The sequence below is a fragment of the Dromiciops gliroides genome, chromosome 3, assembly GCF_019393635.1.
Source record: "Dromiciops gliroides isolate mDroGli1 chromosome 3, mDroGli1.pri, whole genome shotgun sequence".
In the NCBI taxonomy this organism is placed as follows: domain Eukaryota; kingdom Metazoa; phylum Chordata; class Mammalia; order Microbiotheria; family Microbiotheriidae; genus Dromiciops; species Dromiciops gliroides.
This window is the reverse complement of record NC_057863.1, coordinates 577,412,445-577,427,057: the sequence shown is the minus strand read 5'-3', so window position 1 is coordinate 577,427,057 and position 14,613 is coordinate 577,412,445. Positions and strand designations below refer to the sequence as shown.

Below are 14,613 nucleotides of genomic sequence, written 5' to 3'. Positions count from 1 at the left end.
GCAGGCTCCCTTTCCTCCTTCCTGTCTCCTCTCAGAAAATAGGAGGCTCCTCAAGTTGATTGGCTGGTAGCATTGATAGACAGCACCCATGAGAAAACGTCATTTCCTGACGCCAAGGAAAAGCCACAATGTCTCTGAGGCATTTTCCTCATGGTGGAGCTTTCCCACAGCAAGTCTCCAGTAGGTGGCATCATTCCAATCATTACATTTGGCTGCATTCCAAATCAAATGGCCAGGCTTAGCATTATCAAGCTGAGTATTTATGATGATTTGCATATGAAATACAGAATCTTCTCTCCAACCAAATAATCTATTTACTGTGGAAGTAGGACAGGGAATCTCTTAGGTCCCTTCTAACCCTACTAATCTATGATTTCATCACTTGAAACTAGGGCCCTTTGGGTGGCAATGGTAAAGACTATGTGAATCAGTGAGTAGAAAGGTTTAACAGGAAGGTAATTGACCTCGACTCTTCCCCCACTTCCACCATGATTTTTATAATTAATGAAGGTCATGAAGTAGAAAGGGCAATAAATTTGAATAATTCCTTATTGTTACATCAACATTGGAGAGCTGGCACTCTTTATCTGTCTATAATATATTTATTCATTTATTTGGGTCTTTATATATGACTTTGTATCTCCATCACTTAAGATAATGCACTGTGCAAAATAGGCTTTTAATAAGAAAGAGGTGGGGCAGCTAGGTGGCGTAGTGGATAAAGCACCGGCCCTGGAGTCAGGAGAACCTGAGTTCAAATCTGGCCTCAGACACTTAACACTTACTAGCTGTGTGACCCTGGGCAAGTCACTTAACCCCAATTGCCTCACCAAAAAAAAAAAGAAGAAGAAGAAAGAGGGACAAGTTCTGTGATTTCATTGGCATAGACAAGTTTCAGTGAAGAGACCATTTCTATAAAGCAGTCCTGAACCTTCTCTGACACTTATGATAAATTTTACAGAGCTGCCTAGAATGTTGAGAAATTAAGTGATGGCTCAGTATCGTATAGCTAGTATTTGTCAGAGGTGGGGCATAGACCCAGATCTTCCTAGTTTAAAGGTCAGCTCTCTCTCTGTTCACCTCTATGCTAATTACACATATATATATATAAATTTTTTTCTTAAATTGAATTCATTTGAGATCCAATGGCTATGTGCTGTAATCCCTGGTTTCCCATACACCCCACTCACCCACCCCACCTGCCCCCATCACATAGCTATATAATGAATTAAGCATTTCCATCCACAATTTCTAGTTCCCTAATAACAAAATAGTGCACATCTCTCTCTGTGAGGTGGCTAGACAGATGTTGGTGTGTAGCCTGGGGCCAAACAGGAAAGTGACCTCATTATTTCCATGTGAAAATCAAACCCATACTCTTGGCTCTCCATTGTCAAAGCTGTATGATAGATAGTACTGTTGTAAAACTAAAGACATTCAAGTATTATTTTGTATCTTAATCTAAAAATTAGACAGGCTATGTTTTATGGCTGTGATCTTTGGCCAAAAGTGTTAATGTTCTGATGTGGCATATTTTAATTAAAGATTCTCTTCCACAAATAAAGTTGGCCCTTTAGGTTAATTAGTGTGTGAACACCTTATTATTTTGAATAAATAGATACAGGCTTTCTCTAGATTCTGTAAGGGAAGAAAAATCATATCTAAACTTGATGAACACTAACAAAGGTTTTTGTTTTGTTTTGTTTTGTTTTCCACACAGGCAAGGCAAAAATACTTCATTCAGTTCACTGAGAAGGTGATTATTTTAAACAAAAAGAGTTAAGACTAAACAGAATCAGAGAACAAAGAGAGTTTTAGTTAGCCACACATTATAATGTGTTTATTGCCCCTAGTTCCTTATTACAGGTCCTAATAACAATCTCCTTCATTGTTGGTTGGGAAACCAGTCTGGATAATGGGCTTGCACCCTCTGATAACTATTTATTTCAATAAAGTGTTTGAATTTCATTGAGTGTTTTCTCTTTAAAACATGCCAGGTCTCTCTGATTCTAAAATGAAGGCCAACTTCAAACTGCAAATGGGCTTTTAGGTACAGTTTCAACAGTATCAGCTGTGACCCATAAATCGACAGATAAGCTCTCCAATAATCACATTCTGGAGTATAGCCAAATTACCAATAGTGAATTGATGCCCATTATAGCTTAAACCCTTGGCTAGGCAAGCAGAGTGAATATATGACAGTATGAAAGCAAGAGGAATGGCAGCTGGAAGTCAGAATGACTTAAAGGTCACCTTCCAGTCCTGCCCTAGTCAAATCTGGATGAATATGGGTTAATGGGGCCACCACCATAGGCAGTAGGAAGACCACTTAATAGTGTAGAAATCAGGAACCAGGCAAATATTGGAACCAAGATTTTGGGTCACCAAGTATCTTAGATTAAATCCAAGAATGGAAGGTGTGGTGGAAAGGAACAAAGTGGCCATCTAATCCCATCCAGACTTGAACAAGAAGACCTCCCCATGACCCCCCACAATATGCCTGACAAGTAGACATCTAGCCTTTGCTGGAAGACTGCCAGTGAAGGGAAACCCACCATTTTCTGAGGCAGACCATTTCACTCCTATTGTCGGGAAGGGGGTCTATACCATCATTAACCTATAGAAATCACTATCTCTCCACTAACTTCCACAAGAATAGCATGAAAGACAATAAATACTCTACTAAAACTTAGGGCATTCCCTTTGAACAGCAATCCCCTATTCTACCAATAGAGTAAACATGTCCCCAAAGGAAATGTATTTAGCTTGGTAGAACTTAGAATAGTGGAAAAAAAAAACACTAGTTTTGGAGTTGAAAACTCAAAACCAAAAACTGCAATTTTTTAAACAGGTTGGAGAGCATGGGTGAGACAACAGAATAAATAAATAAATTAAAGTTATTTAAGTCACTCAGCCTATATTTGACTCATTTCGTGCATCTGTAAAATAAAGGAGTTGCCAAAAAGATCAAAGAAAGAAGAAAAAGGAACCTATATACATAAGAATATTTAAATAGTTTCTTTGGTAATAGCAAAGATCTGTATGCTAAGGGTGGTGTCCATAAATTGGGGAATGGCTGAATAACTCATAAGAATGAACACAAAATTACAGTATGTGAATAGTAAATGATGAAAGGGATGTTTTCGATGAAACTTGTGAAGACTTGTATGAATTGATGCAAGATGAATCAAACAGAAATGGGAGAATAATTTACACAGTAACAACACTGTTAAAGGAAATAAAGTTGAAATCCTTCAGAACTTTCATCAATCCAATGACCTTCCATAATGCCAGAGGTGATGAAGTATGCTGCATATTTCCTAGCAGAGAGGCAGGGGAGGGACTCAGAATACACAATGAGACATATCATTTTGGATATGGACATTGCAAGGATTAATTTTCCTTGCCTATACATATTAGTGGCAAGAGTTGTTTTTCTTTCTTTTTTTCTAGTGGTTGAGGTGGGAGTTTAAGGAAGAGAAAATTGATTTTTGTTCTTTAAAATACATTGATAAAAATATAATACAAAGTCTGGCCTTGATTGGCCTTCAATCCTAAATCTATGACACGATGAACTTGGAGAAGAAAAGACTGTGGGTGATAAAACATGCATGCAGATATCTGAAAGTTTATATCATAAATCAGAAATGTTAGGGGACAACTGCTTATATTGCTTCTTTTATTTCAGGCTGGGGAGGTCTCTTGGGGAGAGGATTAATTTGATTAGTATTTGGTGGAGATTAGGCAGGAGTTGAGGGTTGGGGGAAGATAAGGAGTACAAATTTGTTAGTTGACCTGATGTGTTGTTATTTAGTTGTGAGTAGAGTCAGAAGATACCAGAAACACCCACACTTACTTTCTAAATCAAATGTAAATCATTTTGAATTATGGTAAAATCTTGAGGACCTACATTGTGTGTAGCCAATAGTTTCAAGTTCTTATTGAAACAACCCACCTGTTCTGCTTGGTGTGTTGATAGAGACAAAGACTTTATTTACACATCCCCTGCCCAAGAAGCTTCAGTGACTCCCTCATCTTTCACTGAGGAAATTGCATCTTTTTTGAACCCAAGCAAAATTTACTCTTATTAGATCTGGTGCAGCATTCTAGCTTGTTCAGTGTCCTTTTGGATTTCAACCATGTCCTACAGTTTTGAGTTCTTGCAAATCTGAGAATCATAAGACGCAGTACTGAGAGACTCCATGAATAGAATTTTAAATTATAAGGACATCTGGGAAAAGTAACATATTTTTAACACTATTAGTCATTAACATTTTATCAGAAATTGTGTTATTGGCTTTCTTTTTCAGAATTTGGTGAAACGGACCACAAGTAAGCTCCACAAAGTACCAGCCTGGGTTGGGGAATCAAATGTTAGAATGCTAAAAAATATGGGGTAGCACTATATACTGAGAAATGAGGATGGGATATCCAGGTGGATGAGAACAGAATAAGAAGAAAAGGTGAGAGAGAGGACTGGTTAGTGCTTCAATCAATATTCTTCTTTACAGTTTTGCCCAGCCCTGAGCTCACATTCTTTTTTTGTTTTGTTTGTTTTTTGTTTTTTTTGGTGAGGCAATGGGGGTTAAGTGACTTGCCCAGGGTCACACTGCTAGTAAGTGTTAAGTGTCTGAGGCCAGATTTGAACTGAGGTCCTCCTGACTCCAGGGCCGGTGCTCTATCCACTGTGCCACCTAGCTGACCCCCTGAGCTCACATTCTTAGAGCTCTATATTCAATTGTAAGTTTTTTAAATGACCTTTAAGAAACAAGTAAAATGTTGATTATATTATCTATAATCCTAGATTGTATGCATTACTCCTTGCCTTCACTAACATGTATAATAGAGTTGATTATATTTCCTTTGGTGCTTTCAGATGTCTTCCTTTCCTTTATCCTTCTTTTGCCTCCTCCAACTTTTCTTATTCAACAGCCTGTTTTCTTGTTCAACTTGCTTCTTTCTCTCTCTCCTTTTCAACCCATCCTTTTAAAAACCTTTTTAATAGTTAAAAAATGACAAAATAACCATTTGACACTGAAGTTACTTTTCCTGTGGATAGTGATAGAATTTGCTGATGAGAAAAAGAATCATAAAGTCAAGATGTGGTGAAATCTGACCTTGGGAGATAACATAGAATAAATTCATTTTGATTTCCCAACCTCCACCTTTACAATGCTATCCATGATGGAGGGAAATGGAAATTGGCCAGAGATAATCTAGCAACCTCTCCTAACTATAGGACACCCATTCAAATTCTAGCTACCTCTCCTAACTACAAGATGCACATTCAAAAATCACCCATAAAATTAATGTTATCAGCTAAGTAGTTGAAAAATTAATGAACTCTTAGAAAAAATGTCAGGTATTGATAATGCTTATTGATGTATAGAGGTATAGATTAAAATGATAATTTATTATATCAAAAGAAAGTCTAGCCAGGAGTCAAAAAACAGTTTAAGACAAAAAAAAAATCTAAAGCTACTTCCCAACCCTATTCTATATTAATTGTGTATGTCTGAAAAGCTTTCCTATTGTGGTCAAAGTGGTGTAGAGATATTGTTACCTTAGTGATACTCAGAAAATTGGCAAGGGGTTATTATCAAGTAGATGAGAATGTGCCTTTTTCATAAAAGAGAGATATGAGACACAAGGAAAGAAAATAACCTGCTCAAAACAGTTGAGGTAATTAGTATATAGAACTAGGTCCCATAATTCCCTGTGGGAATTCCTAGCAGTTTTGTTTTTCAATATGGAAGTCTTATAAAGATGCTAAGGTCTACTCCCGGGGAGTTTATTGTGAAAGACGGAGATGGAAAGAAAGAAAATGAGGGTGGAGGATAATACTTGTAACTCATAAGAATGTCCTCATTATTAGGGCACGTGGATGGAGTATATTTAGACAGAGGGCCTAGGAGTGAGGTGAATATGAAGGGATGATATTGATAAAAAATTATATTAAGGGGTGAGAGAAGAATGCACAGGGAGAAAGGGAAAGTGAGAGGTAGAATGGGGTAAAGTATCTCACATAAAAGAAGTAAGAAAAAGTTTATATAGTGGAGGGGAAGATGGGGGAGGTGCTGGGGAATGAGTGAACTTTAGTGGCATCAAAATTGACTCAAAGAGGGAATAACATACACACTCAATTAGGCTCAGTAATCTATTTTACCCTGCAGAAAAGTAGGGGGATAGGAGGGATGTGTGATAGAAGGGAGGGAAGATTGGGGCAGGGGCCATTTTTGCACTTTTGAAGAGGGACAGGGTGAAAGGAGATAGAGAATAGAGTAAATGGCATGGGGAGAGAATAGGATGAAGGGAAATACAGTTAGAAATAGTGACTGTGAAAAAAATTAGAAGCAAGTTTGTCTGATAAAGACTTCCTATCTCAAACACATAGAGAAATGAGTCAAATTTATTAAAATAAGAGCCATTCCACAATTGATAAATGATCAAAAGATATGAACAGTTTTCAGATGAAATAATCAAAGCTTTCTATAGCCATATGGAAAAAATGCCCTAACTCACTATTTTTTTTTTATTGTGAAGAAAATTCTTCGTCAACTTTAATGTATTATATAAAAGTTATGATGAACATCATGCTGTCAGAAGAACCTGGAAAGATCTATATGAACTGAAGCATAGTGAAATGTACTATACACAAAATAACAGCAATAGTGTAAGATGATCTGCTGGGAAGCACGTGGTTATTTTCAGCAATGCAATGATCCAATATAACGTTTGTTTTCATAGGATTTTTAGTTCCAATTATTTTTTCTCCCACCTTCCCCTTCCCTCCCTCCTCCCCAAGATAGAAAGCAGTCTGATATAGCTAACTCACTATTGATTAGAAAGAGGCAAATCAAAACAATTCTGGGGTACTACCTCATACCTATTGGATTGGATAATAGGACAGCAGAGGAAAATGACAAATGTTGTAGGGGATGTGGGGAAATGATAGATTAATGCACTGTTGGTGGAGTTGTAAGCTGATTCAAACATTCTGTAAAGCAATTTGGGACTATGGCCAAAGGGCTATAAAACCCAGGCACACTCTTTGACCTAGTAAAACCACTACTAGGTTGGTTTCTGAAAAGAGATAAAAAACCAAAAAGTTAAAAGAAATGTTACTTCAGCTGATCTTTAAAGGAAGCTTAGCATTCTAAGAAGTGGAAGTAATAAGACCATTGGGTCCTCCTGTGCAGAAGTAGGAGGATCAGGAAGGGAATGGCGTGCATGAAGAACAGAATTAGGTCACTGTGATTTAGAGTGAGTAAAGGATAGTAATGCATAATGAGATTGGAAAGAAAGGCTGTAGCCAGACTATGAAGGATTCTAAGTGTCAAAAAGAGGTTGGATATTGAAAACCTGGAGAGCGTCAAGAGGATGGTGAGCATGTTTGTCATCTAGATATCTGATCAAGGGCCTCAAAATTATTCCATATGAGGATCACCAGACAAAAAGAAACACTGCCAGCACTTAGCCAGAGGAAAACTTTGTGATGGTGAGGGTGGGGGGGCATGAGGGCTGTTTTTAAGTAATTGGAGTGATTAGATATTGTCTGCTTGGCTTTAGAGGGCAGAAATAGAAGCAATGATTGTACATTGTTAAAAAAAATTAGGCTTGGAATAAAAATTCCTAATAATTAGAGCCATTCAAAAATAGAATAGGCTAGCTCAGGAGATTGTAGGTTACCCTTCCAAAGAAGTTCTCAAAGCAAAGGCTTGTTGGTTACCTGTTGGCTAGGCTATAGAGGAAATTTTTGTTCAGGTACAGAATGGTCTAGATAGTAGCTTCTAGTGCTCTAACTCTATTATTCTAGCACATTTTAACAAAAATCCAATTCTCCATCTCTCTAATTACCCTAAATACAATTTTGTAGCCGCATCCTCATTTATTATGCATCTAATATAGCTCAAAGCAAATGCAGTAATTCGACAAAATTGCTGGGCAATTGAAAACCCTGTGAGATTGCTGCTGGCAACTGGAACAATGCACTTAGGTCACAGTGGTGGGCACCACCTGCTGAACCACATATGTAATCAGAGTTTGAGTAATATATATTCTTACAAGAGAGTGGGAGTTTGATAGGAATATTTGGAGAGGCAATGGGAATGCCTAGTGGGTTTGTCAACCATAAGAACAAAGGAGATTAATTTAGTTCCTTAAAAAGGCACCTTTAAGCAAGAAAGGGGATTCTTATACACACAAGTGAAAGAAGTGAGAGAGGAATACTAACATTCTGTATTCTTACCCCTATTGTTCCAAAACTTTCTGGTTTTCGTCTAATCTTCTTCTTGCACAGGTGTGTCCAAATCCATTTGAGAAGGTACCAGAGAGATTTGGGGCTTGGAATGACATTGAAGGGAGTAGGCAGAGTACCCCCTTCTTCAAAATAACTCATCCATAACTTTGTCCGTGCAAATTTCCATTCAATGTCTGCGTGGTCCTAAACAAAAAGAACATGACAATTACTGACTGGCCTCCAAATTGCCAGGATGAGATTTCTACCTTATTACACAGCCACTAATTCCAATAGATGGTGATCTTTCACTCCAACATTCATTGCCCTTCTCCCTTACCACCAGGAAGAGACTTGTACTCCTTCCTGAGAATCACCTTGGGCTCTGTTAGTCCTGGTTTAAAAAAATACTGATAATCAAGTGAAAGAGATGTCTCAATAATTCAATATTAAAGGGTTGGCAGTGATAAGGTATGAACTGAAGAAAGAGAGTCACCTGTTTTACCATTCTATGGGAACGTAATCTAACTATAGATAGCTATGGGGTAGGACTTGGGGAGTGGGACTGTGTGATCAATTATGCATATACAACTTTATTTTTATGATTATTATTCTTTTGCATTGGGATCAATATTCTCTACTTTTAGGGAAATTACAGTATACTAAGGTTATGGCTCCTTTTTGGTTTATGGTTTCTCTGTCTTAGAGCTACTTTTAACATAGCCTTGGCCAATTAATCCTGAATAAGGTCATGGCCAGGGGCAGTCTCGACAGCAAACTTTGGTCTTCTTTAAATGTTGCCCATGCAACTTTTTGAGTAACATCAGAAACATCATAGCCAAAGGCCGTCCTCCAGTTATCTCTCATCCTAAGTAGAATAAACCAGAATTAAGCAGACATTTTGAGATGAGCAAGAGGATCAGAACATGCTGAGAATTTATAGTACAGGCAGTTTTGTTGTTATTTGGTCTTTCAGTCCTGTCCGACTCTTTATGACCCCATTTGAGGTTTTCTCGGCAAAAATATTGCAGAGGTTTGCCATTTTCTTCTCCAGTTCGTTTTACAGATGAGAAAACAGAAGCAAACAGGTTGAAGTGATTTGCCCAGGGTCACACAGCTAGTAAATGTCTCAGGCAAGATTTGAACTCAGGAAGATGGGTCTTCCTGACTCCAGGCCCCATGCTCTATCCACTGTACAATCTGTTACCCAGTATCAGGTACACTTCTATTTTAATATACTGTTGGATTGGACCTGTGATTGCAATGGTATAGTAAGCTCCCAATGAGGAAACTCCTTCTACCAGCAGAGATCAACACTTGCTCTATAAGTTATAATCACAGAGAGTTGCCTGGCATACATAAGGGTCAAGTGACTTGTTCAGAGTCAGCATCTATCCAAGGTAGGATTTGAACCCATCTTCCTGACTGAGGTTAGTCCTTTATCTGTCATGCTGTCTCTTTACAAGATTTATTCCAGAGACTCACATCATTAGGTATCATTGAATTTAATATAGGATTCATATTTTATACTCTAAAACTGTATTTCATTGTCACAGTGATGTTTCTCCCAAATACATTATTATTGTTTACTGCTGAAAGCAGTCTATCATATTACCATCTTCTAATAAGATTATAATGCAGAAATCAGGCTCATTCTTTTTCCTTGAAAAATAATGTGAATCATTGCCACAATAACTTATTTCTATAATAGGATGATTGATCATTTAGACTTGGATCTCAGAGTATTCTCAGATTCATCCTTCTTGGTGGGTTATATAGAACATGTGCAATCCAATCCAACATGTGGATGCTTGCTTCGCCTACTTTCAGCCATGGGTGACTATGGGTTGGTTTTATGTGGTAACAGGGGACATTTTGATTATCTGAGGTGAGGGAAAAAATGCTGACTCAGGAGGCAGTAAGCTGGAACTGAGGTCACATGTAGAAGGACTACTATACGTCCTGTAAGTCCTTGTGTACTTTTCTCTTTTGAGTGAGACAGACTACTGTGCACTGTCTGCAGGTGGGAAGGCAGGTTTCCTCCAGACACCAAGTGTCTACCAGCACACATTGCCTTTGTTTCTTTTGTACTTATTCTTTCCTGATTTGGGGTGAAAGAGGTGGCAGTCTCCAGTTGTCCAGTGACAAGTGGAAATCTAGCAAAGCCATCAGAGATGCCTCTCACCCGCAAATGGAATTGGTAGCACAGTCTGCTGGAGAGTTAATGACCAGCAGCAGAAGTAACATTTACAGAAGGAGGAAAGACTGCCCTGTGAGAAAGGCAGGGGCATTAGGGATCGTGGCCCCACATGACAGATGGTGAGAGATTCACAAAGGGAAAAAAAGGTCTTGCAAGGCTGGGAATTAGGCCCTATGCCTTTGTCATTTGGGTTGGATTGGAATGAGGAAGGAAACAACCAGAGTCTTTCACATGTTGTCTATAAGAAACCAGGAAAGGTAAATCTTAGCATGGTCTATGGGCTAGGCCAAGTGACGAATCCCATGTCTTATACTTCTTTTCTTTGAAAAAATGACAAACAACTTTATATATTTTGACCAAATGTTAAAAAATATTTAGAATGATTAGAGACATGTCATGCAACAGTTATTAAGAGGGTCCCTCATTGAGATTTGTGCAGGTGACTAGAGTTACTTAACCAAGAGCTTTGAAGCTATTTCTGTCCCTCAAGTTACCAGAAAGGCATCAGGTGTGATTTTAAAAGGGATTATGGGGAGTGAGGACTCTTCTTTAATATTGCCTTTTTTTTTTTTTGCTTTTTTTCTTATTAATTTCTTTTATAGTCCTGGGTTAAGGACATATAGTAATGACTACCAGAGGGTGATGGGAACAAATGAAAGAAAAAAGGTGAAAGTGGAGAGAATGGCAAATTTCCTGGGTGTTTAGGTCTTCTCTCACAATGCCAGTTTCTTTTTAAGTCATATTGTCTTTCTCTTTGACCATCCTTCCTGGTGACTGAGGAGGTGGAAGAAAATCAAAAGTGACTCAAGATTATTATGGAATTATTACTGATACATTTCTGAGTCAAGAGAGAGACAGCAATTTGGGCTACTGAGTATAGTGAGTTTGCAGCATATGTGGAGAACTCTATAAGGTCTAAGCTAATTTCATCATCATCATCACCAACATCACCACCATTATTATTATTACCATTCATAGTAGTTTGAAGAATTAATAACTATAATTTACATACTACTTTAAGTTTTGTAAAATGCTTTGCATACATTATCTCATCTGATTCTCTCATTTCCAGGATCTTCTCTCCCTCTAAAGAATAGCATTTCAGCTTGGAAAATGATTTGCTCAGCATTATGACAAATGTTATGCTACTATTGTCTAATTTTACTTTCTGTATAGAATAAGGATGTTTTGGAGCTTGCTGGATCAACATTTTTTGATAGGGGCTAGCTTCTCTGCTTAAACTGTGATAATTAAGGGCTTTCTACATCTCTCTTTTCCCTCCTGAGAAACAAAATTTGAATTTTGGAAATATGAGCTATCTAGAGGAACATTATATAACTGTTTAGATCATCAATATAATAAGCTATTATTCCCCTCAAAATTTCAGGTACGATAGTTGTCTGGAAAATCTTTTATATCAGAGGTAAATCAGAAACTCTCATAAATGCTAATATTTGAGAAGTCTTATATCATTGTGACTTTCTGAAAGACTTTAGGTCTAGGAATCACATATTTTTTATAGTATTTCATCTGTGATAGGTATATTGTGGAAACCATTATGTCTCCACAAATACAATTCAGAGTTGGCATCTCATTCAAATAATTTTGGCAACAATATAGAGGTAAAAGAATGGGAATGACATTGACATTCCATTGAAATTATGTACATAGAAAATTTGGAAACTTGTAGATCAAATATTAAGAGTGAATTGCACTTGTGAAATATTGTTTTATGGGATAGAAATATATGGAACAGAAGAATGTTATTGCTTTTTGTTTTGTTCTACTATGATCTTTTCTTCACAAGTGCACATTATTTGATGGGGAAAAAAGTCTTACTTGGCTATGCCATACAAAACTTGTGCTATAAGTGTGAAGTGCTGGGTTATGTCCTTTGCTTTTGCATACTGTCCTTCCTGAGAAAATATAACATCTTTAAGACCAAGAGCTCTTTGCTTTTATATTTGTATCTCATGTTTGGTTTATAATAGGCAATTAAATTATTTTTATTCATTTATATAAAAGATAGAAAAAATAAAGACATAGATAGGTAGACAGATGATCGATGAGAGATGATAGACAGACAGATGGATGGATGGATGGATGGACAGAAAAACAGATAGGTAGATAGGTGGATGAACTCGCTAAAAGAAAGAAAATTACTGAAGGAAATAGAAAAATAAATTAGACCAGTGTTCACAAAATTCTATAATTTCACTCTATCTCTTTAAACTGGCCATTCCTGATAGTTATTTCCTAAACTTTTTATAGAACATGGGAATAGTTAGAAAGGAGACTATTGGGGCAGCTAGGTGGTGCAGTGGATAGAGCACCGGCCCTGGATTCAGGAGGACCAGTGTTCAAATCCGGCCTCAGACACTTTACACACTTACTAGCTGTGTGACCCTGGGCAAGTCACTTAACCCCAATTTCCTCACCAAAAAAAAAAAAAAAAAGAAAGGAGACTATTTCAGGGAAAATACTAAAAGCAAAGTAAAGAATTCAACTTACAGCAATGAGTTGGTAAGAATTATTCATCATAGCAATAAGCATGTTGAGTAAAACGACTAGAGAGATGACATTGTATGTTCCAAACATGGTGGCCCCAACAAATTCTGTAAATTCATGCTGTGCTTTGACATTTGTCACATACAGATTAATGAGCCCAAATATGGACCAAAATAGAGACTGAAGTGTCTCAAATAACCTGGGGAAGATAAAAGACCATTAATGATTGTTAATTAGAACACCTTAAGAATAATATAAAAGACACAATTTCTCTTTATATATACACACATATGTATATGCTTTCTGTTATGTTAATTTGATTAATGTATTCTCTTTCTTTCTATATATAAACACACATATATTTTTACACACATATGTATATACGCTTTCTGTTATGTTCATTTAATTAATGTTATCAACAGCATCCCATATTTTAAACAAGTAAAAGTTAAAATTGAAATAAGAAAGGGAAAGGACATTGTAGTCAAACTTCTGGAAGAGTGATTCTAATTTTTCCACAGGTGAAATTGATCCCTAGTAGTAAACCTTTGAATAGAGCACTACATAGTTATCTAGTACCATTTGAAAAAAGTGATGAATTATGTAGTTATAGATTTGAGGAAATTAAGTTGATCACTTTTGAATAATTTCTCTGTGCTGATGGTTTGTCTCTTTTCTCTATCTCTCTGTCTCTGTCTCTGTTTGTCTCTGTCTGTCTCTCTCTGCCCTTCCCATCTCCCATCAAAGAGGCAAATCTGATCCTTGGAAATGAACCTATTAACTTTTATAATTATTGACTAAAAGTAATAGTGTTATTTGGACAATATTTGAACTCTTCCCCATCTCCACTGTGGTCTCCTTATTCTCCTTTGACAAACACTGTTTTCTCACTGTTAATAGCCAAATAAAAATCCTAAGCTTGTGTTTCTCCAACATATAACACTTCAGAAGGAGATAGATATTAAATAAAACATGCTGCCTACTAAAACTTCCATAATACAACTGATGTAAGTATTTTAGTAAATGGTTTTTAAATGTCAAATAAAAACAGTGTTATAAAATAAACGTTATTGTTATGGTTGGGAAGTATTTATTTACTCATACCTAAAGCATTCCCATCTGTCACATCAGGAATATTTAGAAGCCTTCTGCAAAACATTCATTTGGATTTTTAATTTGAATTAAAAAAGAAACTAATTTCAAATTTCATCATTATCCCTTTCTCTCACATTTCCTTCCAGAGTCATTCACTCATTTTCCTCTATGTTTTAACAAGATGAATTAATCTTTAGATTTGTATATCATCTCACTGACCTTATAGATGTTTGGCAGATTCTTGAATTGAGTCTTTTGATCCTGATGATAACCTGATTTTTTGTCAAATCAAATGATCACCCTCCTCACCATTTAGTTAAGATTTCAGCATCCTAGCTTTTCTTCATCACTGGATCTTATGCCATCTCCAAATTAACTGAATCAATCAATGCCCACAAGTTGAGTGATCGTAATAAATCTCAATATAGATTGCCCTCACATGGAACTACTTTCATAAGAATTACTTTCCTAATATTTCATTGTGATAAGGAAAGGAAACTCTCCCAGACAAGGTCATAACTATCTTTCAACAACTGATATCCTTGTTTGAACAATATACCCTGGAATTTATATA

At 36.7% G+C, this 14,613-nt stretch overlaps 1 protein-coding gene across 3 annotated transcripts in view; it reads right to left on the bottom strand.

The window, feature by feature from the left end:
* Positions 1-14,613, bottom strand: part of TRPC4 (transient receptor potential cation channel subfamily C member 4) — a 260,284-nt gene that overhangs the window by 12,224 nt on the left and 233,447 nt on the right. For 2 of the 3 annotated variants that reach the window (XM_043998714.1, XM_043998713.1), the window contains exons 7-8: positions 12,948-13,143; positions 8,234-8,443 (exon numbers count right to left, since the gene is read on the bottom strand). In XM_043998714.1, the coding sequence (XP_043854649.1) occupies positions 8,234-8,443; positions 12,948-13,143 (406 nt within the window). The remainder of the gene's footprint in view (positions 1-8,233; positions 8,444-12,947; positions 13,144-14,613) is intronic. The other variant, XM_043998715.1, reaches the window with a different exon arrangement.